General features: G+C 43.2%; 1 protein-coding gene across 9 annotated transcripts in view; it reads left to right on the top strand.

The window, feature by feature from the left end:
* Nucleotides 1–24,044, top strand: part of Pld1 (phospholipase D1) — a 209,617-nt gene that overhangs the window by 165,911 nt on the left and 19,662 nt on the right. For 7 of the 9 annotated variants that reach the window (XM_038347016.1, XM_038347015.1, XM_038347018.1 and 4 more), the window contains 4 exons: nt 3,532–3,645; nt 5,962–6,011; nt 19,250–19,384; nt 23,678–23,713. In XM_038347016.1, coding sequence (XP_038202944.1) covers nt 3,532–3,645; nt 5,962–6,011; nt 19,250–19,384; nt 23,678–23,713 — 335 coding nt within the window. The remainder of the gene's footprint in view (nt 1–3,531; nt 3,646–5,961; nt 6,012–19,249; nt 19,385–23,677; nt 23,714–24,044) is intronic. The other 2 variants (XM_038347020.1, XM_038347012.1) reach the window with 1 other exon arrangement.

Genomic DNA, 24,044 nt, shown 5'->3' with positions numbered 1-24,044 from the left:
TTTCCAGATAGACTGGAATCTTTGCACTGGAGGGATTTGTGTTGCACAACATCTGTAATTGTTTCACATACTTATTACAAAGTTAGAAACAATTTAGGTTCCTGCCAATAGAGTGAGATTTAAACATCAAGGGTCAGCTGTGCAGCCGGCTGCCGTGCCCCTGGTGGGCTCTCATTGAAGGGGTATGGGGTGTACTGTTGAATGGTAAGACGACAACATTCAGAAAAGCCTTCACCAGGACTGTGTCCACAGGACCACGGAGGTCACTGAGTGGGGGCGAATGTAGGGGAAAGGTTTGGTTGTTTTATCTGTGTAATCCCCTTAGGTTTTACATGGTGTCACTCACTGGAAAGTCGGATTTAGTTTTTGGTTCCTTGGAGTACTAAACAGAGAATAACCATATGACTCAATATTTCCATCCTTGAGTGTGTATCCAAAAAGGACTGAAAATGAGCCAAATGGACTTAATGTGCCAAGACTGACTTTGTTTTTATTTTGGTGGGGTTTTTTTTTGTTTGTTTCTTTGTTTTTTGAGGTGGGTCTTTACTCTGTTTGCACTAGCTAGCCTAGAACTCAGTACGTAGTCTAGTGCAGCCTGGAACGCCCAGGCGTGGGCTTGACTCTGCGTGCTGGGATTAAAGGCGTGTTCCACCATGCTCTGCCTAATAATGCAATACTGAAGCAGCTTTATCCCCAATAGCCACAAGGCAGAGACAAACCTACTGCCCACCAGCAAACGAAAGTGTATACACAACACAGTGTCCAGCCACAAAGGGGAAGGGCCACTGAGACGTGCTGTTGTGTGGATGGACCTTGAGGGTACTATGCTAAGGAAACCAAGTGAGACACAAAGGACACTTGTATGCGAAATCCATACAGGCAATTCATAAAAACAGGAAGTCCCCAGAGATCACCAGGGAGATGAAGATGATGAAAAGCACTGAATAGGGAAATAGTCATCGCATAAAATTATGAACACAATTAATGATGAAGAATCATATACTTACAGTGGCCAAATGCCCAATTTTCATATCATATATTTACCATAATGAAAATTCAAGTTAAATGTAATTCAAGAAAAAACATCAACTACAGCTTGACTTATTCTTCATTGAAACATTTCTCTAACCTGACCCCACACTCAACAGCCAACAGTAGTCGCTGAGAATGTGGGTCTTATACTGAACACTGCCTAAAATAGACAGGTATGTGGACTTACACCCTTGTGTTGGAGCAGGTCAGCCCTCAGCCCATGCCTTGAGGCCCAGAGCCCATGGCCACCATCCGTAGGGAGGAAGAGGCCAGTGTGAACCGGTTCTGACTGCTGTGTCAGGAAGTTTCACAGATGAAGGTTACCTAGCCCTGAAGTCCGTCCTGGGCTAGGAGCTGAGGAGCCAAATTTTATTAGCAGGGGTGGGGTGGGTATGGGCGTTGCTGGGGTGATTGTGCGGGATCTCACTACAGTATGATTTTAGCTGGAGAAGCAGTGCTGTCTAAATGGCGCCTTCCTTGATCCTTAGATGCCTATTTGCGTGTGTCTAGGTTTTAAAATGCTGCTGTGGGAAAATGGCTTAGGGCTTCCTGCTCTTTTCCCGGTTCTGTTTACCATTTAAAGACCTTGCCTTCTCTCCTAATCAAGCTGGTAACTCGGTCTGTTCACAATTTCTCTGTATTCTTCTCAACCCAAACTATGTTTGCCATCTAGCGAGTAATCCTTGCCATTACAGCAGCCTCCTTCAAATGCCTCATTTCTCAGCCGGGCTAAGGCAGCCCAGTCAAGCCGACTCCAGTCACTTGGCATACACGGCTGTAACTACACAGACATTCGGGCCCAGTGGTCAGATCTGAGCCGTCAGAATAGTGGAAGTTCTCATGGAAGAGACACTTCTGCCGTTCCTAAGAAGATAAACTCTGACAATTCAGTGTTATAAAAGGTTTAAGCAGGGCGACTCATGAGAATTAACCAGCAGCAAAAATGTTCTCAAGCCAACTGCGCACTGTGACGCTTCCACATTCATTCCCAAGCTTTCTCTTCTCCCTGTGTGCTCTACAAACAATTCCGGAGGCTATCTCAGTCTGGGACTCTGGCAGTAAATGCTGCCTTGGGGGCTATCCAACCGGGGCCAAGGACAGCTGCACACACAGCCTGCTGCCAAATGTGAAATTTACACAAAGCATTATGAGAGGGGTTGACCCTGTCTTTATACTCAATCATTCTCCAGCATGACCTTTGTCTACCACAGTGTCCTACCTCAGAGTCAAAGGTCATAGATGCTTATCAGCATAATAGTCTGGGTTTCTGAGCACACACCTAAAGAGAGCTACATTTTCTGCTTGTTGTATCTATTGGTATCCTTTGGAAGGTGGCCTGGAGATACTGCGTTATATATGTTGGGGATTTAAAAAACAAAAACTGGCTGGGACTGGCTCAGCAGGTAAAGAAGCTTGCCAACAAGCCTGATGACCTTAGCTCAGTCCTGGAACCCAGGTAAAGATGCAAGGACAGAACCAGCTGCATAAAGTTGTCCTCTAATCTCAATACATTGGCTGCAGTGTATGTGTGGCCATGACCCATGCGTACCATAAAAACAATTACATTTTTAAAAATAAAATAAGGGCCACGGGGGTGACCCAGTCAGTAAAGATGCCTGTTGCCTAGACTGATATTTTGAGTTTGAGCCCAGTATTCACATGGTAGAAAGAGAGAAATGACTCTCACAAGTTGTTCACACACACACACACACACACACACACACACACACACACACACGTGCGTGCGCACACATGTTTAAAAATTAAAATAAAAGTTAATACTAGTCACTTAGGATTCTTGAAGAATCCCTGGTAATATCCTGTGGCTGGGCCCTTAGGATTCCTAAGCAATGATAAGGGCTCTGTTTGGGGAAATATACTGAATCCTGTGTGCTTGCTCCTAAGACAGGGACCCTGGGAACCCCACAGTTGTAAATGGAATGCCTACAACTTGCCAAGCTATGGACTGAATCCCTATGGCTGTAATTTGTTTTATAGATGTATCTTTATCTACACATATGGAAACATATATTCAAATAAAATAGAAACTGACTTAAAATTTCTCTCTCACACACACACACATGCACACACACGCACGCACGCACACACACACATGCACACACACACGCACACACACAAACACGCACACACACACACACATTGTTGACAGCATTCTTTTCCTAAACTTGTTGAAAGCCACTTGCTACACCCTCTTCCGCAAGAACCGGCAAGATTTATTTTAAACCGTCTCCTGTCCTGCCAAGGACTATGAGTATAGAAGAGAAAGCAGACACAGTTCCCACTTTACTGCCAATCTGGATTTATCGCTCAGCTTCACACTCCACAGTGATAGCTGGGATCCAAGAGCCATGAAGGCTGAGCACAAGAGGTGGTGTGGAATGATTCACGTTGTCCAGAAAGCCCTGGGATCTGCTTGACTGGCGGTGTAACTGATACTTGTTTTTATCTCTGTGCATTTCTGTGCACATGGTTTTGCAGGGAAGGCCAGAGATACCGGGTGTACATCGTGATACCGCTGCTGCCGGGATTCGAAGGAGACATTTCCACAGGTGGAGGGAACGCGCTACAGGCGATAATGCACTTCAACTACAGGTGCCCGGACTCCAAACCCTCTGCTCTGATCTCTGCATCACGCATGGAAGCCTGGAAGGGAGCTGCAGGATTTCTGCACAGTTGATCAGTATTTTACTTTCAAACCTTTACGAAGTGATAAAATTCAAATGTTGTAGTCATACATGATGAAGTGCGCTCTCTCTCCTCCTGGTTCTCACTGTATAGCCCTGGTCACCAGGAACTTGCTATGCAAGTAAAAAACTGGCCTTGAACTTCAGAGATATCCCACCTCTGCCACCTGAAAGCCCAGCTAGTGCCTTTTATATTAATTTTTAATACATAACATTAATAGAAAATATCTTTATGCCACAATCCCTTTATTCTTTTCAGTAAGTAGGGAGAGTTGAAACAAGCAATGTTTCGCAGCCTCCAGTCAGGCAGAGTGAAGATGACAACTGGAAGATTTATTTTTAAGTTTCACACTTTTCTTGTCTTCCTTTTGAGGTTGGGAGGGAAGAATGAAAGTTTAATAAGACAGAAGAGGGAAGGACTCAGGGCATTGGTCGCACTCGGGTGGAGAGTTATGTGCCCCATGCTTGACTTCAGGGAACCCCAGCTGATTCTAAGAACACGGTTTGAGGGCTCCATTGGGTGGGATTGTGGTTGTGTTTGATATCAAGCCTCATATGGTCCAAGCTGGCTTTGAACTCATTATAGCTAAGGATCGCTCTGAGCATCTGATCTTTCCATACCTACCGAGTGCTGTGATTATAAGTGTGTGCCACCATGCCTGTTGGCAGTGCTGGGGATGAATGCAGGCCTTCCTGCATGGGATTAAAGGCATGCACCACCATGCTCAGCAGTTGGTTCCTTTTTTTCCACCGACTCTTCCTATTTGTGTCTGTATATCTGCCAGGGTTTGAAGTAAGCATTGGTGCTGATGCTGGCATCCCAGGGCTAAATTCACCTGGTTACAGCGACTACCTTTCTTCTACATACTTGGACTTAGTACATAGCCAAAAACGTTTTCTGAGCTTGTCGGTAACATGATGTTTAATTGCTTTCTATCTGCTCTCGTGGCAATTCAAATATTACTTTTGGAATTTTGTCAGTTGTATTTCCTATGACTGTTTTTGGTTTTCGAACCAGCTGGATGAAATGCACGTTTGGCTGTTGTTCAGCAAATGGAACCTTTTCTTATGCAAAAACGTCTCTATTTGCTGGTGTAGGCTTGGGTAATAGCAGTCTTTCCAGGCATAGCTGTAATTTAATTACATTCATACAGTAGGCAGATGGAACATAGAATTTTGGTTTTTTTCCTTTTTAATACACATTTTCATTAGCATCCAGCTCAAATATTTTCTACATTATTTTTAAGGTTTTTATTAGCATATTCTAATTACCCTAGTTATTAGTATAAATAAATGAATTTTCATTATAACATTTTCTTACATGCATACAATTTTAATCATATTTGCTCTTTGGTCCCCTCTCCTTCAGGCCGTCCCTTACCTTGTTCCCTAGTCTCTCATCTGCTTTCCTTCCTTTCTCTCTCTTTCTCCCTCCCCCATCTTTCTCTCTTTCTCTCTCCCCTCTTCCCTCTCTCCCCCACCTCTCTCTCCAGCGAGCTCCATTAGAGTTCTGTGCAGTAGGAGCCTACATGACAGGTGGTTTGTGGGATCTTGAGTGTCTTCCCACGGCTACACCACTGAAGAAAATGTCTCCCCCTCTCTGACTGTGATAGCTTCTGGGGAAGGATGGCCTCAGGGCTCCTGGCTTTCCCACTATTTAGAGGCATCCATTATTAACAGTCTTGAGGGACAGAACTCATCAGCAGAGCTAGTTATTTAAATCTTGATTTTTCACAGTTAAAGGGTTTTTTTTTTTTTTTGGCTGACTTGATGGAAATAAGCCAATCTAAGGGTTGGTTTATTTAAATAATAATTTAGACTTTATAATAATTTAGACTTTATAATAGTCTGCTTACTTCTTGATGTTCTGACAGGTCTGCCCTTTTCACCTCAGAATGTTGGATGATTTTATAAATGCTCTTATGAAGACTCCTAAATCTTTGCTGTCACAAATTTTTCTAAGGGGAAGTTCATTCACAGCCCATCTCTCCTTCTGAACTCTGATCTCGGTTTTATAGCTCTCGCATCGAGTCTCATCAAAATAACTGTGTCTTTTCAGTAACATTCCAAAAAACATCCTACTGCGGTTTTAACTTTTGAAAATGGGCACAGTGTTTTTTCAGGAAAGTGCTTGTCTCATTTGCTTGGGTTAGGGTTACATCCCCAGGTGGCTGTTAGACTTGGTTGCTGGACCCTCCGTAACTATGCCTTTCCATGTTTTCAGAACCATGTGCAGAGGCGAAAACTCCATCCTCGGACAGTTAAAGCCAGAGCGTGAGTAATGCTTTCTCCTCTTCTGAGATTGTTCCTAGGAAGCATCAGGACGTCACAGGATGAGATATGAGATGAGGTGGTGGGATTATTAGCTGTTTTCCTTGTCACTGTGGGAAATATCTGACAAAGCAGCCTCAGGGAAGGCTCATGGCTTGAAGGTACAATCCGTGAAGGCAGGGATGGCATGGTAACATCTGCAGGGGGGGTCACATTGAATTCCCAGTCAGGAAGCACGACAGGATCAATGCTGGTGTGCCCTTTGTCCTTTTTGTCCAGTCTGGAACCCCCTCTCATGGAATGGTGCTGCTCACACTTAGAGTAGACCTTCCCACTTTAATTAACTTAATCTAGAAAACTCCTCTCACTCATACCTCAGATTACCATCAAATTAACTGCCACGGCATCCCCAAATGTTCACGTGGTGTGCTTGCTTACAGAGCACTGCTCTTGTGGTGTGCATACAGAACACTGCTCTCGTGTGTGCATACAGAACACTGCTCTCGTGTGTGCATACAGAACACTGCTCTCGTGTGTGCATACAGAACACTGCTCGTGTGTGCATACAGAACACTGCTCACGCGGTGTGCTTACACAACATTCTCACACGGTGTGACAGAACATTCTCACGCGGTGTGCACATAGAACACTACTCACGTGGTGTGCTTAGAGAACACTGCTCACGTGGTGTGCTTAGAGAACATTGGTCACACAAGCCTCTTCACAAAATGCTCAGTTGAGGTAAATCATTTTTTCTCATTGTTGCCCAAACCAGTGTCACAATGGAAACACCTGTGCATGAGCTGATGGGCGCTAAACAGTGGAAACATCTCTGCAATTTTTATTATTTTTTTTGAGAATTCCAATGATAACTGAGGAGTGTCACAGGACTGTCTGCATGTATTCTCAGCCTCTCTCTTACCACAACCCTGTGTGGGTCACCCCTGTCTTAAAGATGAGGAAAACAGGCATGAGGACGGCAGGCATTTGTCGCATCTATTTATGCTAAAGCCATGGATTCTCATAGTACTTTCTTTTTAAAATTTAATCATTATTTATTTTACATCCAGACCATAGCCTCCCACTCTCTCCTGCTTCTCCTTCACTCCATAATCAACCCACCGCTCCTGCCTATTTGCTCAGAAAGGGGCAGCCCCATGGGCATCAGCACAGCATGGCGTATTAAGCTGCACTAAGACATCTCCCTCTGCACTGAGTGTGGGCAAGGCAATCCAGCCTGAGGAATAGGTTCCCAAGAGCCAAAGCACCGGGGATAGCCCATTTCCCATTGCCCGGAGTCCCACATATAGACCAAGCTTCTCAACTGTCCCATGCAGGCTCCCTGGTTGTTGGTTCAGAGTTCCCATGAGCCAGGCTAGTTGTTTCTGTGGGTTTTTCTCGAATGTCTCTATCTCTCTGGATCCTACAATACCTCTTCCCTCTCCTCAGCAGAATTCCCCAAGCTCAGCCCAGTATTTGGCCTTGCTTGAGTCTCTGACTCTGCCTCAGTCACTAGATGAAGGCTCTCTAATGACAACCTGGGTAATCACCAATCCGATCACAGGGGATGGCGTGTTCAGACTATGCATCTCTTGCTGCCAGGAGAGTTAGCTGGGGCCATCCTTGTAGACTCATGGGAGTGTCCCTTGCATCAGGCTTCTTCTCTGCCTCATAAATCCCCTCTGCCTATCCCAAAACCTGATCCTTAAGTTCCCATCCCCACCCACCCCAATCCACCCAGGAGATCTCTATTTCCCCTTCCCAGGGAGATCTGTGTGTCCCTCTTGGACCCTCCTTGTTACCTGCCTGTCTGGGTCTGTGGATTGTAGCGTGGTTATCCTTTACTTTACAGCTAATATCCACTTATGAGTGAGTACATACCTTGTTTGTCTTTCTGGGTCTGAGTTACCTCACTCAGGATGATTTTTTTTTCTAGTTGCATCCATTTGCCTGAAAATTTCCTGATGTCATTGTTTTTAACATCTAAGTAATGCTCCACTGTATAAACATACCACATTTTCTTTATCCTTTTTTTCAGTTGAGGGGCATTTGTCTCCAGGTTCTGGCTATTACAAATAAAGCTGCTATAAACATAGTTGAACAAGTTTCCTTGTGATATGATTGAGCAGCCTTCGAGTATATGCCCAAGAGAGATATAGCTGGGTGTTGAGGTAGATTGATTCCCATTTTTCTGAGAAGCTGATATATGATTTCCAAGTTTACATTCCCACAATCAGTGGAGGAGTGTTCCCCTTGCTCTTCATCCTCTGCAGCATAAGTTGTCATTTGTGTTTTTGATCTTAGCCATTCTGACAGGTTAAAGATGGAATCTCAGAGTCTTTTTTTTTTTTGCATTTCCTGATGGCCAAGAATGTTGAATATTTCTTTAAGTGTTTCTCTGCAATTTGAGATTATTCTGTTGGGAGGTCTGTACCTTATTTTTTTAATTGAATTACTTTTGCTGTCTAGTTTAGTTTCTTGAGTTCTTTATATCTTTTGGAGATCAACCCTCTGTCAAATGTGGGGTTGGTGAAGATCTTTTCCCATTCTTTAGGCTGCCAATTTGTCCTACTGACAGAGTTTTTTGCCTTTCAGAAGCATTTCAGTTTCATGAGGCCCCATTTATTAATTGTCAGCCTTAGTCTGTGCTATTGGTGTTTTGTTCAGGAAGTTGTCTCCTATGCCAATATGTTCAAAGTTTTTCCCCACTTTCTTTTCTGTCAGCTTCAGTGTGACAGAATTTATGTTGAGGTTTTTGATCTACTTGGACTTAAGTTTCCTGCAAGGCAATAGATAATGGATCTATTGCATTATTCTACATGCTGACATCCAGTTATGCCAGCACCATTTGTTGAAGATGCTTTCTTTTTCCCATTGTATAGTTTTGGCTTCTTTGTCAAAATCAAGTGTCCAAAGGTTTGTGGATTTATGCCTGGGTCTTCAATTTGATTTGATTGATCAATGTGTCTGTTTTTATGTCAATACCATGCTGTTTTTATTTCTATAGCTCTGTAGTAGAGCTTAAAGCCAGGGATAGTGATACCTCCAGAATTTCTTTTATTATACAGAATTGTTTTAGCTATCCTGGGGCTTTTGTTTTTCCATATGTAATTGAGTATTGTTCTTTCAAGGTCTGTAAAGAATTGTGTTAGAATTTTGATGGGAATTGTATTTGAAACTGTAGATGGATTTTTGGTAAGATAGCTATTTATATTTTGTTAATCCTACTGACCCACGAGCTCATAGTACTTTCTTACAACCTATACCATGACCATGTTCCATAATGTTTGAGACAGTTGTGGATGAGGAAGGCAACAAACTAAGGTATCACCTTTCACTGTTGCAGTTCTTTTTTTTTTTTTCTCATGGTTTATTTTTTTTTATATTTAAAAATTTCCATCTCCTTCCCTCCTCCTCCCCCCTCCCTCCCCTCCTCCTCCCCCTTCCCTCCCCTCCTTCTCCCCCTTCCCTCCCCTCCCCTCCACCCATACCTCCCCTCCCTCCCTCTCAAGGCCAAGGAGCCATCAGGGTTCCCCACTCTATGCTAAGACCAAGGTCCTCCCAACTCCCCCCAGGTCCAGGAAGGTGATCGACCAAGCTGAGAAGGCTCCCACAGAGCCCGTCCATGAAGAACAATCAGAGCCCAGCGCCATTGTCCTTTGCTTCTCAGTCAGCCTCCGCTGTTGGCCACAGTCAGAGAGCCGGGTTTGGTCGCATGATCCATCAGTCCCATTCCAACTGGAGTTGGTGATCTCCCATTAGTTCTGTCCCACCGTTTCCATGAGTGAACGCACCCCTCTCGTTCCTGACTTTCTCCCTCATGTTCTCGCTCCTTCTGCTCCTCATCGGGACCTTGGGAGCTCAGTCCAGTGCTCCAATGTGGGGCTCAGTCACCTTCCCCATCTGTCGCCAGCTGGAGGTTCCCTCACGGTCCTGACTTTCTTTCTCATGTTCTCTCTCCTTCTGCTCCTCATCAGGACCTTGGGAGCTCAGTCCGGTGCTCCAAGGTGGGGCTCTGTCATTTTCTTCGTCTATCGTCAGGTGGAGGTTCTATGGTGATATGCAAGAAATCCATCAGTATGGCTATAGGAACTGGCCTTTTCAGGCTCCCTCTCCTCAGCTGCCCAAGGAACTAACTGGGGGCGTCTCCCTGGAAACCTGGGAACCCCTCTAGGGTCAAGTCTCTTGACAACCCTCAGGTAGCTCCTTAAATTAAGATATATGCTTCCCTGCTCTCATATCCACCCTTCCTATATCCCAAGCACCCCATTCCTCCGAGCTCCCCCCGCTCTCCCCTTCACACTTTTCTCTCCCCATCTTCCCTTGGCCCAGTCTTGCCCAACCCTCAAGTTCCCAATTTTGCCTGGCGATCGTGTCTACTTCCAATATCCAGGAGGATTACTATATCTTTTTTTGGGAGTTCACCTTCTTATTATCTTCGCAAGGATCCCAAATTTATAGGCTCGATGTCCTTTAATTATGGCTAGAAACCGAATATGAGTGAGTACATCCCATGTTCATCTTTATGGGTCTGGGTTACCTCACTCAGAATAGTGTTTTCTATTTCCATTCATTTGCCTGCAAAATTCAAGATGTCATTGTTTTTTACCGCTGAGTAGTATTCTAGCATGTATATATTCCACAGTTTCTTCATCCATTCTTCCACTGAAGGGCATCTAGGCTGTCTCCAGGATCTGGCTATTACAAATAATGCTGCTATGAACATAGATGAGCATATGCTTTTGTTGTATGATTGGGCATCTCTTGGGTAGATTCCCAATAGTGGAATTGCTGGGTCCTGGGGTAGGTTGATCCCGAATTTCCTGAGAAACCGCCACACTGCTTTCCAAAGTGGTTGCACAAGTTTGCATTCCCACCAGCAATGGATGAGTGTGCCCCTTACCCCACAACCTCTCCAGCAAAGGTTATTATTGGTGTTTTGGCAGTTCTTTTTTGAAGTACATTCTTAAGTGGAGAAGAGAAAAAGAAAAAAAAAGTGAGAGAAAAATGTTTGCTCATCATATATAATAGGGACTATCCAGACTATGCAAAAAAATTCTTATAACCCAGTAATGAGCAAAATTAGCTCATTTTAAAAATATCTAAATAGACATTTTGTAGTGAGGAGGCAAGCAGGCCTGCTTTTCATCCCTCCCAGCTTCTGCATGGCTAGCTTTACACCCCAGAATAATTACATGGAAACTGTATTCTTTTAAATACTGCCTGGCCCATTAGTTTCAGCCTCTTACTGGCTAACTCTCACATCTAATTAACTGATTTCTATTAATGTGTGTAGCACCATGAGGTGGTGGCTTACCATGAAGGATCTTAGCCTACATCCATCTCAGGTCAGAGAATCATGGCGACTGACTGAGGCATCTGCCTGACTCTGCTTTCTTTCTCCCACAATTCTGTTCTGTCTACTCTGCCTACCTAATTTTCTGTCCTATCAAAGGGCCAAGGCAGTTTTTTATTAACCAATGAAAGTAACACATAGACACTCCTCCATCATTTCCCCTTTTTCTGTTTAAACAAAAAAGAAAGGCTTTCACTTTAACATAGTAAAATTATATATAACAAAACAGTTCATCAAGCAAGAATTACAGTTACAATATTTATATCTACTTTATCTTTTATCATAACTAAGGAAAACTATAACTACCTATGTATTCTCCAACTCCATCAAAGACTCCAGAAGGATATAATATTACCTAAGTAAACAAGAAATAAGCAACTTCTAAAACTCTAGAAATGACAGAAACATCTGGCTGCCTGGACAGCCACCCAAAGTTCCTCTGTACCATTGGGGCATCCATCTTCGGCCTACAGGCCCATAGTATGCAGCAGACATTTTTATGAAGCAGGAAATTTCAAAGACAGTTCAGTCACTTTCTGCTGTGTCCTGCAGAATGTCTCGTAGACTCTTTCATGAATCAGGAACCCCAAAAGACCATCTCACCTTTAGGCAAGTTCAGCAGTCTTCTCTCTGTGGGTTCTCTGTGTCCAGTTTATGCAAAAGTCCAGGCAAGAGCAGTTTCTTGCCCAAATGGCTATCAAACTCCATAAGGAGCCTCTTTGATGCCTATCTTCCTCTTGAAATAGATTGGTGCTGCCAGGAGCAGACGTGTCTCATTGTCATGAAAAGCCCTAAGTTATTAAAACATTAAATGCCATATTCTGTAGTCTTTGAAAGATATGAAGAATGCCTACTTAACTAAAATATATCTCTATATATCTAGAAAATCTAACTACAAGCTTGACTATTTTCGATGATTAGTCATTAATAACCTATATTTCTTAATTATATATTACATTTGTAAATGAACTACACAATCACAATACCTTAATCAAGATCAGAAATACATATACATATAACAAAATTGACCTTAAAAATCCATACCAATGCAAATTATTCATATCTATATCAACATTTGATTTCAAAGAAGATACAGAGATGACTAATAAATACATAAAATAGGCTTAAAAATTATTAGCCATTGCATAAAACCAAGTGAAATCACAATAAGATACAGCTTCACACACTCTAGGGTGGCTAAAATAGTGATCAGGTATTGGCAAGGATGTATAAATAATGGAACCTAAACCCTCACACATTGCTGTTGGGAATGCAATTGGTACAGTGTCCTTTGAAAGCAGATCAATAGTTCCTCAGAGGTTTGACAGAGTTCAATATGTGCCAGAAATTCTCTTTATAGAAAATGCATCTATGCAAAAGTTGCACATGAGTGCTCATAGTTAAAATAGGCAAACCATATAGTGTTCAATAGCTCATCAATGTATAAATTGCATGGCCATATGTGTGTACACAAAGGCCAGAAAAACACATTGGGTCTCCTGTTCTGTCATTCTCTGTCCATCATAATGATGGGGTAGTGTTGATAAACAATAAGAAGGAATTAAATGGTCTTCGCTAAAATATGAACAGACCATGTAAGTACTGGGCTAACTGGAAGAAGCCAGGCAAAAGAGGCCATGCACTGTATGGTTACACTTTTTATGAAATGTCTTTAGTAGGCAAATCCATATCAACAGAAAGTTCTATAGTGGTTGCTAAGGTCTGGGAGTAGGTATGATCAGATGCCAATTAGATGGGCATTGGGGTATAAAAATACCTTAAAATTAAGTATGGGTGATGGTTATACAACTTTGTGAATATATGTTTTGTTTTGTTTTTTGAGACAGGGTTTCTCTGTGCAGCTTTGGTGCCTGTCCTGGAACTCATTCTGTAGCCCAGGCTGGCCTCGAACTCACAGAGATCCACCTGTTTCTGTCTCCCAAGTGCTGGGATAAAAGGCATGTGCCAAAACCACCGGCTGTGAATCTACTTTTTAAAAAAATCTACTGAACTGGACTTGGGAATGCAGCTCAGTCAGCACAGGACTTAGCTGGCATGTTTAAGGCCCTAGGTTTAATCCCAGAACCACATAAACCAAGTAAAGTTGTGCACAGCTGTAATCTGAGCAGTCGGAAAATAGAGGGAGGGTCTGAAGCTCAAGGTCACTCTTAGATATATAGCATGTTCAAGGACAATTTAGGATGCAGGGAAGACGAATCTCAAAAAAAAATCTGCCTAAAACAAAAAAATCTGTGAGGTGTGGCAGTGCAAACCTTTGATCCCAGCACTTGGGAGACAGAGGAATCTCTGTGAGTTGGAAAATAGCCTGGTCTACATAGTGAGACCCTGTCCCAAACAAATAAACAAAATCACAAAAAACCCACCTATTGAACTGTATACGCACTGAGCAAGCACCCAGTCACTAAACCCATAATCCCAGCCCTGTAGTTTGCAGTTAGAAAGGGAAATTTTATGCCATGGAAATAACTATAGATTTTTATGACCTTTTGTGTGTGTGTGGCGGGGGGGATGATAGCTTTGAAAGCTACGGGTGTAGCTGGATGTGATGATGTACACTTTAAACCCGGTTGGGGGGGGGGGCTGGAGAGATGGCTCAGAGGTTAAGAGCATTGCCTGCTCTTCCAAAGGTCCTGAGTTCAATTGCCAGCAACCACATGGTGGCTCACAACCATCTTTAATGGGGTCTGGTGCCCTCTTCTGGCCTGCAGGCATACAGACAGAATATTGTATACATAATAAATAAATAAATGTTTTTTTTAAAAAAACCCAGAGGCAGAGGGAAGTAGGCAGATCTTTGTGAGTTCAAAGCCAGTTTGGTCTACATAGTAAGTTCCAGGAGAGCCAGAGCTACATAGTGAGACTCTATCACCCCCAAATAGATAGATAGATGATAGATAGATAGATAGATAGATAGATAGATAGATAGATAGATAGATAGATAAGTGGGTTTGATGTTCCCCATAGCAGCTGTTCTCAGCCTTCCTAATGCTGTGACCCTTTAATATAGTTCTTCATTTTGTGGTGATTCCCAACCACAACATTATTTTTGTTGTCACTTTATAACCGTAATTTGCCACTATTATGAATTGTAATGTAAATATCTGATATGCAGGCTATCTGCTGTGCAACCCCCAAAGGGGTCGTGGCCCACAGGTTGAGAACCGCTGTCCTACAGTATCTGTATTACAGGCACATGTGTGTCTGTCAGTGCTGTGTATTTAGGAAGTTTTCACCAGCAGTCTGTTCAGAGCTAGTTACACGCGTCACCTAATTGTGCCCAGGAGAGAGCAGATGTCCCAGAGAGTCACCTTGATCTCTATGGGTTGACGAATCAGTCTATAAAAGACATAATGATAAAAGCGTAAGAAGGGCATCCTGCAACATCTGACAGGGGTTTGGAAGGTGAAGGTGAGGTTATAGGAGAGTCAGGAATCAAAGCAAGCTTATTCTTTCCTTTCTCAGCTGTGAAAATGTCCTGAGCTTAATATAAAGCACTTTCCTTTTTTTTTTTTTTTTTTTGCCTTTTTCATTCAGAGGAAATAGATTGGATTTTAAAGCAAGAAACAATTTCAATGGCAAACCCGCTTGGGGGAAAATTTCTAAGCACCCTGGGAACAAGTTAAAATAAGGTCTCTCTGTGGGGGAATGTTCATATTCTGAACAAGGCGGGCGAAGAAAGATTAATTACAGAGTGACCTTTTCTGAAGCAAAGGGTCACGTTGTTGGGTTCGGCCTTGTTAGCTCTGGTGGTTTTAGAGCCCCAGTGGCCGGCTCTCTGATTGGGTGGAGGACTGAGGTGCCCAGAGGCAAGAGCTCAGTTATTCTGAATAACAAAACAGGCTGTGAGGAAGTGAAATTCCCTGAAAATGATTCCAGCTCCAGCCAGTCTCTGAGCCTATATTCTGGAGACCCAGGGTCCAGTTTAAAGCCTTTCCTTATCATTTTTATAATTTTTCTGAATTACAACCTTTTAGAGCCAAATAAACTAGTGACCAGGGGTATTCGAGCAGGATTATACATACACAGATACCCCAAACTCCACTTTTAAGTAATAAGCCTGTGCTACTTCTTGGTGGTTTTCTGTTTTTGTTTTCATTGTTGTTTTGCCAAAATTGCCTTGTAAACTTGCAGCAGGCTTGTGGAGCCCACTTCCTTCCGGTATCCAGACAGCGGTGTCAACCACGGTCCTGGAAGGTTGTCTGCTGAGCCTCTTATCCTATGACACATCAGCTAGGAACCCCAGGACTTGCCTTTCCCTTTTTTCATGATGGTGTTTTTCTGGTTCCCATTGTAGCTTGGGGACGTCACATTAGCACTCACTTCTTGTGAAGTCAGTTTTCTTCACAGAATAAAATACCAGTTTGTTTTTGCTTGTCTTTCTTCACGGGAGCACAAGAGGTGCGAGTCAGGGGTCATTGCTGTCGCAGGTGAGCACAGGTTGTCTCTGATAGGTCACACGAGATTATCCTCGCTGTAGTAGGCCCACACCACCTAGCAAGAACTTTTTCTCTTGCCTTGTTCCTCTCTCCTCCCCCTCTCCCTACACCCCCATACCCTGTCTCCCTTTTCTTTTTTCTTTCCTTTTTTGCTTTTCTTCTCCCTTCTCCTCCTTCCATCTTCCTTCTTCTTCCTTTCCCTCTTCCTTTGGAATCTGTACTGTGAGCTTTCTCTTCAGGTCATTTTTCACGTTCTGAGTTGCACTGTTGGAGTGAGGCGCCATAAAAGGTGGTGTGCACTGTGGGTTGGGCATCCCTGATTGACAAGCGCTTGGACGATAGGCCCTAGGCCTGCTGTGGAATGGTGCACACCTGAGCCTCAGACAGCATTGCACATCTTAGAATCCAAGTTGCTGGCAAGTACTCATTATAACCCTTCTGTTGAAAGCGATGTTGAACTACTTCAGATTCTTAGTAGAACTTACTGTATTATTACTGGAAGAAGACACGTGCCACATCTCTCATGTAGAAGTCAGAGGACAATGTTCAGGAGTCAATTCTCTCCTTCCACCTTTCCATGGGTTCCGGCGATGAAATGCAGGTTTGTGAGGCAATAGCCTTTATCCACGGTGACATCACTCTGAACCATAACCGGACAATTTCCGGGGCTCCATCTGTCCTTTCATCCTGTGTTTCTATAGGCTGACATTTTACCTCTTCCCCTCTCTTCCAATCTCTTCCCATCTCTTCCTCCTCCATTGCCCTCCACTTCTCTCCCTTTCCTGTCCTGCTTTTAACTTCCCAGGACCTTAAGCCCCTCCTCTATCCTCCACAGAACCACACATGCAGCTCTGTAATGCGCCTCTAGCAAGTCCTATGAAATAGGTGTAGACCTGTGTACACTGAGTTCTGTTTAACATAGCTTGGGAACGTTTAATAGGAAAATCCCTGTTTAAAAATATTTGCTTTGGCAAAGACTTTTCTCTATGGTTCCACTGAAAATCTGCTTTATATCTTAAAATGTTATACTCTGGGTCACAAGCCCACCTTAGATGATAGAGAGGAATCCAAAGTTCAGGCACCATGGCCTTGAGTAATGACGATGACGTCAAGCTGTGCAGCACAGCACTTATGATGCACAACACAGTGATGGTGACATGCAGGATAGTGATGGTGACACACAGCGCAGTGATGGTGACGCACAGCACAGTGATGGTGACGCACAGCGCAGTGATGGTGATGCACAGTGCGGTGATGGTGATGCACAGTGCAGTGATGGTGATGCACAGCACAGTGATGGTGACGCACAGCGCAGTGATGTTGATGTGCAGTGATGGGACGTGCAGTGAAGTGATGGTGATATACAGCACTGTGATGGTGATGTGCAGCGCAGTGATGGTGACATGCAGCACAGTGATGGTGATGTGCAGCACAGTGATGGTGATGTGCAGGGCAGTGATGGTGATGCGTGGCCCAGTGATGGTGCCAGACTACAATATCTATAAAAATTAGGTATTTTAGAAATATTTTTCCAGAATTTTATGGACATAAAGGACTTCAAAGAGGACACAATCCCCTTTTTTAAATCAGAGGAGATTTTTGTTTGTTTGGTTTTTGTTTTTATTCTAAACAGGGATTTTCCTTGTAGCTCTGGCTTTCCGGGAACTTAGAGATTCTCCTGTGTACATCTGAGAAGGTGATCTCTCAGTGAAGAACTCCCTGTGTACTTAGGAAGAAATTTCTTCCTAAGATACCTGCACTTAATAGAGCATCCATGGCAAAGTAGACAAACTAAGTAACAAATGGGAAGTTCAGCAAAAGAAAGATGAGTTACTGCTGGTCTGTTACTATATTTCCTAACCTTCTAAGACACAGTCTCGAATGTTCCTTCTGTCAGAAATCATGACAGCTTGGCCATCTCCCTTTGTTCTGAGTCTTAGACTTTGTGCAGGTCAACTGTGAGGGAGGGGACATAAAACCTTGTGGTGAACACAGACCGTGGTATTGTCTATAGTTTGGTGTGGAATGCAGGATGCAGTCCCTGTCTTATGATAAGACGAGCAAGCAGCTATTTTACAAAACAAGCCTGGTACCCTTCGCTCTACACAAGGATATCCCAATGTCGAACATGATAAAGCTTATTTTCTTTTCCTAATGTTAGCGATCTGTAAGGGAGAGTTTTGACAATTGCATACATGTATATAATGTGTTTTCACCTTTTGTTGCCCTCGCTCATCTCCTCCTCCCCAGCCAATCCCATTCCTGCTTTCATATTAGATTTTTAGTGACTCACTAAAATTAATTAGTATTGCTGGCAGGAGCACGGGCAACTATGCAGTGGCTACATCACTGAAGAAAATGGCTTCTCTTTCTCTAGCAACCAGTAAGTGCCAGTAGCTTTTCAGGGAGGACAGAGCTCTCATAAGACCTTCCCCCACCTATAACGGAATGCTGGCGGGGGGGGGGGGGGGGGGGGGGGGGAGAGAAGGACGGACTTCCTGTCCAGGTAGCTACAGTTGCTGTGAGTAGCCACGCCAGGAAGGCAACAGCTCCCAGCCCTCCTCCCCATCCTGGGGGAGGGTTATGTAACTGGCAACATTTCTATGCCCTCGGCCAACTTAACTGCCATTCAATGCTGACTATGCTCCATTCAGTGATCTTGACATGCCCTTGTGCGCCAGCTTAAACTGCCAACAGGTGTCATCTGAGACAGTGCAGCTGTGACAATGGGATCATGTTCTGTCTTTTATGCCTCCACTCCTCATTAACTCACCAAATCATGAAATGCTCAGATCGGAGTCCATTTCTAGATTGCCAAAGACAGAAGACATCGCAATATCATTTTCTTTAATATAGCTATTGTCTTAGTCAGCTTTGGTGACACAGCCTAGAGTCATCTAAGAAGGGAATCTCAGCTGAGGAGTTGTTTACCTCATGTTGGCCTGTGGACATATCTACGAAGGACCTTTACTGTAATTGATGTAGTGAGCCCAGTCCACTGTAGGCTGCACCAACCCTGGGTGGTTGTTCTGGGATAGATAGGAAAAGAGCTAAGTATGAGCCGGGAAACAAGCCAGGGAGTGAGCTAGCAAGCATCGTTCCTCTGGTCCCTGCTTTAAGCGCCCACCTTGAGTTCCCTCCCCGACCTCCCTCAGTGATGGACTGAAACCCTCTCCTCCCCTCAGTGGCTTCTGGGTGTTGTGTTATAGCAACATCATAAGATTAGGACACTCATTCAGTTATCAATATTATTTCCTTTCACCATAAAAATGTCCTGGTTAAATTTTGCTAAAGAAATTATACATTGTGTATATACACTCTAAATAACCTGCTTAAGCGTTGGATTATTTAGTCTTTAGAGTTCCACATTGGTGTGTCTTTGTTGGACATGGTCATGTTGATTTTAGTATTTTCTTTCTGATTTACAGTTGGTAATCAGTGGATAAATTACATATCATTTTGTGGCCTGAGAACACACGCAGAGCTGGAAGGGAACCTAGTCACTGAGCTCATCTATGTCCACAGCAAGCTGCTAATTGCTGATGATAACACAGTTATCATAGGTAAGTGTGTGGGCTGTGCCGTGCTTCTTGTCAATTGTCCTTGCTTTCCCATGCTTCCTTGGCTGTTGAGATTTGTCACATAACACCCAAACTGTTTCAGAGTCACACCTTTTCTTTTGCATCCTTGCTGACCTGTTTTTTGTTGCTTTTGATTTTTACTCTATACAGAACTAGAGATCTAAAGCAATGGCGGGGACTTTGTGCATGCCACAGTATTTAAAGCAGGGCTGAAGCCACACAACCATTCATCTGCCTGATCTCACGGGTCCTTTTAAAAATGTTTACTTTTTGCTTGGTTGTTTGGTTGATTGATGTTGTGCATGCTAGGCATTTTTGTGTGCAAGTCAGAGGCCAGCTTAAATGAGTTTCTACCAAGAGGGTCCTGGGGATTGAACTCCAATCTTTAGGCTTGGCAGCAAGTGCCTTTACCTGCTGAGCCATCACAGTAGCTCTGATTTTATTAATTTATTTTATTCCCTTATTTTTAGTTGAGTCCAAGTGCCTAGATTTCTGGGATTGGGAGGAGAGGAAATCAGCAAGGAAAGTATTTCAAACATGATGTGTGTGGTCTGTGTTTGTCATCTGACCTTCTCTACAGATTCAGGGCCAGGGAACAATCAGGCCAGAAGGATGCTAAAGTCTTACTGCTGGTGCATGTACCAGTATGTTTTCTAATGTTTATGTTTCGGACACTCTCACTCACAGTGTGGAGCTGTCAGCTTTGCTGATATGGGGGGGGGGGGTAGAGAAAGCATTGTGTTTTAGTGAAATGGCATAGCCCTGTTTTAAGTTCAAGGTCCTGCTCGATACAAGGCGCACTCTATACGCTCCCTTTTCTCGCTGGTCAAGGAGAGAGGCATGCACATGCTGGGTTGGAACTTCTGGGACAGAGGGGTGGACATCAGCCTCCTTTGGTTTCAGACACACTGAACATCCTGCATTAATATCATTGGACTGTTTCTCATTTAATATTGTCACATGAATGAATACTGGAAAGGTGGATGAGATACACAAAATTAATAACCTGCCATAGTTAGTGCTTCTGTTGTTCTGATGAAACACCATAACCAAGTTGGGAAGGAAAGGGTTTATTTGGCTTAAACTTCCACATTGTGGTCTATCACTGAAGGAAGCCAGGACAGGAACTCAAACAGGGCAGGAACTTGAAGGCAGGAGCTGATTCAGAGGCCATGGAGGAGTGCTGCTTCCTGACTTGCTCAACATGGCTTGCTCAGCCTCTTTTCTTATAGAACCCAGAACTAGATGCCCAGACCCAGGACCACCACCCATAATGGACTGGGCCTTCCCATCAATCACTAATCAAGAAAATGCACTACGACCAGATCTTATGGGGTCGTTATCTCGATTGAGGTCCCTCCTTTCAGATGACCCTAGCTTGTGTCATGGTAACATAAAACTAGCCAGCATATAATCGCTCTGAAAACTGAGTGGTCGGTGTGTGTGTGTGTGTGTGTGTGTGTGTGTGTGTGCTTGTGTGAATTTTGTTATCAGTAGAGATGGTATATGAAACTTCTGTGAACTCTGCTCATCTGTTTTAAACAAAATGTTGCTTCTCAGCTGAATTAAGATAATTCCCTAGCCTTCAAGAAGCTAAATGCTAAATGCCATGAAGTATTTTGGCACTTTTTTGACAGTTATATGCCCTTTTCATCTTTATCCTCACTGAGAAAAGAAAAAAAATTCTCATAACTAGCAGTAATGAGATGTCTTATATGGAATATTCTTTGGGAAAAGGTTAATTCTGAAGCAAGAAAATATACACAGATCAGTGTACATATATGTGTGTAGATTCATACATGTTTGTATATGTCTGTAAAAGTAGCTTGAATATCTATATATATAAACACACATAGGGGTAAAGACTAGAGAAATGGATTCTTTTAATATTTGTGCAGTACAGTTTTTTAAGAAAGCATCCTATCCCAACGTCCTTTACTCAATAGCAATGGTTCTCAACCTGTGGATCGCAATCCCCAGGTTTGTACAACCCTCTTACTGGTGTCATTTAAGACCATCAGAACACACAGATATTTGCATTATGATTAATAACAGAAAAAATACAATTGTGAAGTAGCAACAAAAATTCGTTATGGTCGAGGGGAGGGGTCACAACAGCATGAGGTATTAAAGGGTCACAGTACCAGTAAGACTGAGAACCATAGCAATTGAGCAATTGATCTCAACCTGTGGGTCACAACCCACAGAGATGAACAACCTTTTCACTAGTGTCACTTAAGACAATCAGAAAACACAGATATTTACATTATGATTCATAACAGTAGTAAAATTACAATTGTGAAGTAGCAATGAAAATAATTTTGTGGTAGAGGGGAGGAGTCATCACAGCACGGGTCACAGTACTAGGGAGCTTGAGAACCACTGCTCTATAGGGACTTATTACACTGAACAAAACGTGACTCCAAATAGATCAAAGACCTCGACATAAAACCAGATAAATGGATGGAGCTCGAAAAAAATCATCCTGAGTGAGGTAGCCCAGATCCGAAAAGATAACAATGTGTATTCACTTACTTGTGAATGTTAGCTGTTAAGTCTTCAATAAGCAGGCTACAATCCATACAACCACGGAAGTTAGGTGCAGAGTAAGGGGCTAGAGGGCAGGGATGGATCTCCCTAGGAAAGGAAAGATCATAAAATAAATAGATCATTATGGATGGACAAGGTAGGGGACTAGAATGAGGAGCAAATGAGAAGGAGGGAAGAAAGAGATGGAGATGGAAGGAATACAGGGAGGGACACCTAAAACTATGGCCATCGAGGGATGGGGTATGGAAACCTAATACAGTAGAAAGTTCCCAAAATATGTTCACATACGAAGGTGATCTAATTGAAAATCCAAATAATGGGGGAAATGGAACCCCAACTGGGCATCTCTCACCATCAAATGAAGCCTCTAGTTTTGGGAATAAGTTAATTCTAATTGAGTTTTTGGCTTATGAGAACCCCCAGACAACCCAGGCTATTGCCAAGGCTGTTGATTGGTCTCTACAAACTGATAATAAAGCCCTCTTGCTGAACATAACACCTACACAACTCCTTGAACATGGAGAAGTCAAGCTGGTGCCTTTCTAGAGCCTTTAGCCCTATGGACTAGTGTTCACCGTACTGGAAGGTACTCTGCATGCTGCCTGAGGAAAAAGGCAAGCACCAGCCCAGCTACAAACACTTTGATCTCCAAATGATGACCTGTGTGCAAGATTTACTAGTGAAATAGTAACATAAGGCATGTGGGAATAACCAACTAATATCTGCTTGGATTTAAGGCCCACTCCGTGAGAAAGAACCATATCCAAGGCTGCTTGAGGGAGCCAAGAACCTGAGGCTAGATAGGAGCTAGGACAAAACCACATACTTGCTGTGGAACAATCCTCTTATACACTGTAAAGATTTGTCACTCGAATTGGTTTAATAAAACACTGATTGACGAGTTACCAGGCAAGAAGTTTAGGCAGGGCAACCAAACAAAGTATGATGGGAAGGAGGCGGAGCAGGAGATGAACATGTCATGCTAATAACAGTACTGCCACATGGCAGAGCATAAATAAGGCATATAAGATATGGATCAACTTAAAATGTAAGTGCTAGTTAGTAATAAGCCTGAGCTACTGGTTGAGCATTTATAAGTAATATTAAATCTCTGATTCAGTTATTTGGGAAGTGACCAGTGGGTATTTGGGAACAGTGGTCAGGAGAGAAACATCTGATCATAAATATAACTGTTTTGATAAATGAACATGGCAATAAAATGACACCTAGTGACATTTTGCTATAAACTCCCTCCTGCAGCTGGACAATGTGCAGACAATGAGAGACACTGAAACACTCAGTCTTAATTGGGATTTCTCCATCAGGCCCCTCCCTCTAGGCTCAGGGACCCCTGCAGAAGAGAAGGTGGAAAGGTAGTTAAGGGTCAATGGGGATGGAGGACACAAGGACAAAAAGATTTCCAGACTCCACAGGACTGATGCATATGAGCGCACAGAGACACTGGCAGCATGCGCTGGCCTGTACAGGTCTGATCCAGATGGGGTCCCAGCACTGAGAGGGAAAGTAGACACAAGCTCCCAGCCCTAGCCCGGAACAATTAGTTTTCTCCAGCAGAGTATCACTGGGCACCCAGACCATACTTGAGGGCAGTCCCTATGCCCAGTAGGCGGCCAACACATCAGTGGCATTTTTGGAGGCGCTTTGTCTCATGGTTTGTCAGGATGTTTTTTTCTAGCTTTTGGTTTCTTTTTCTATATTTTGCAGGTTTTGATTTTATGATTTCCTGTGATTTCTCCATGTGTAAGTGTGTGTCTCTGCATCTGTGCATGTTTCTTGAGCTTTTTCTTTGGCTTCTGTTCTAGTTTTCTCGGTTGCGTTTTATCTTATTCTATTGTTAGTTTTTAAATGTCTGTTTGTCTTCAAATCAGAGGTCGGGTATGGATTTTGATGGGAGGAGTTGGGTGAAGAGAAACCATAGTTAGAATATATGTATGAAAGAGGACTATTTTCATTAAGAGGAAAAATAGAAAAATGACAAATATGCACAGATGTCTGGCCATTTAATATAAAACAAGAGAAAAGAAGAGCCATAATTCTTTATGAAACTCTATAGTCTATACCTGCTAACGTG

The sequence above is a fragment of the Arvicola amphibius genome, chromosome 11 (assembly GCF_903992535.2).
Source record: "Arvicola amphibius chromosome 11, mArvAmp1.2, whole genome shotgun sequence".
Lineage (NCBI taxonomy): Eukaryota > Metazoa > Chordata > Mammalia > Rodentia > Cricetidae > Arvicola > Arvicola amphibius.
This window is presented reverse-complemented; position numbering and strand designations above follow the sequence as displayed.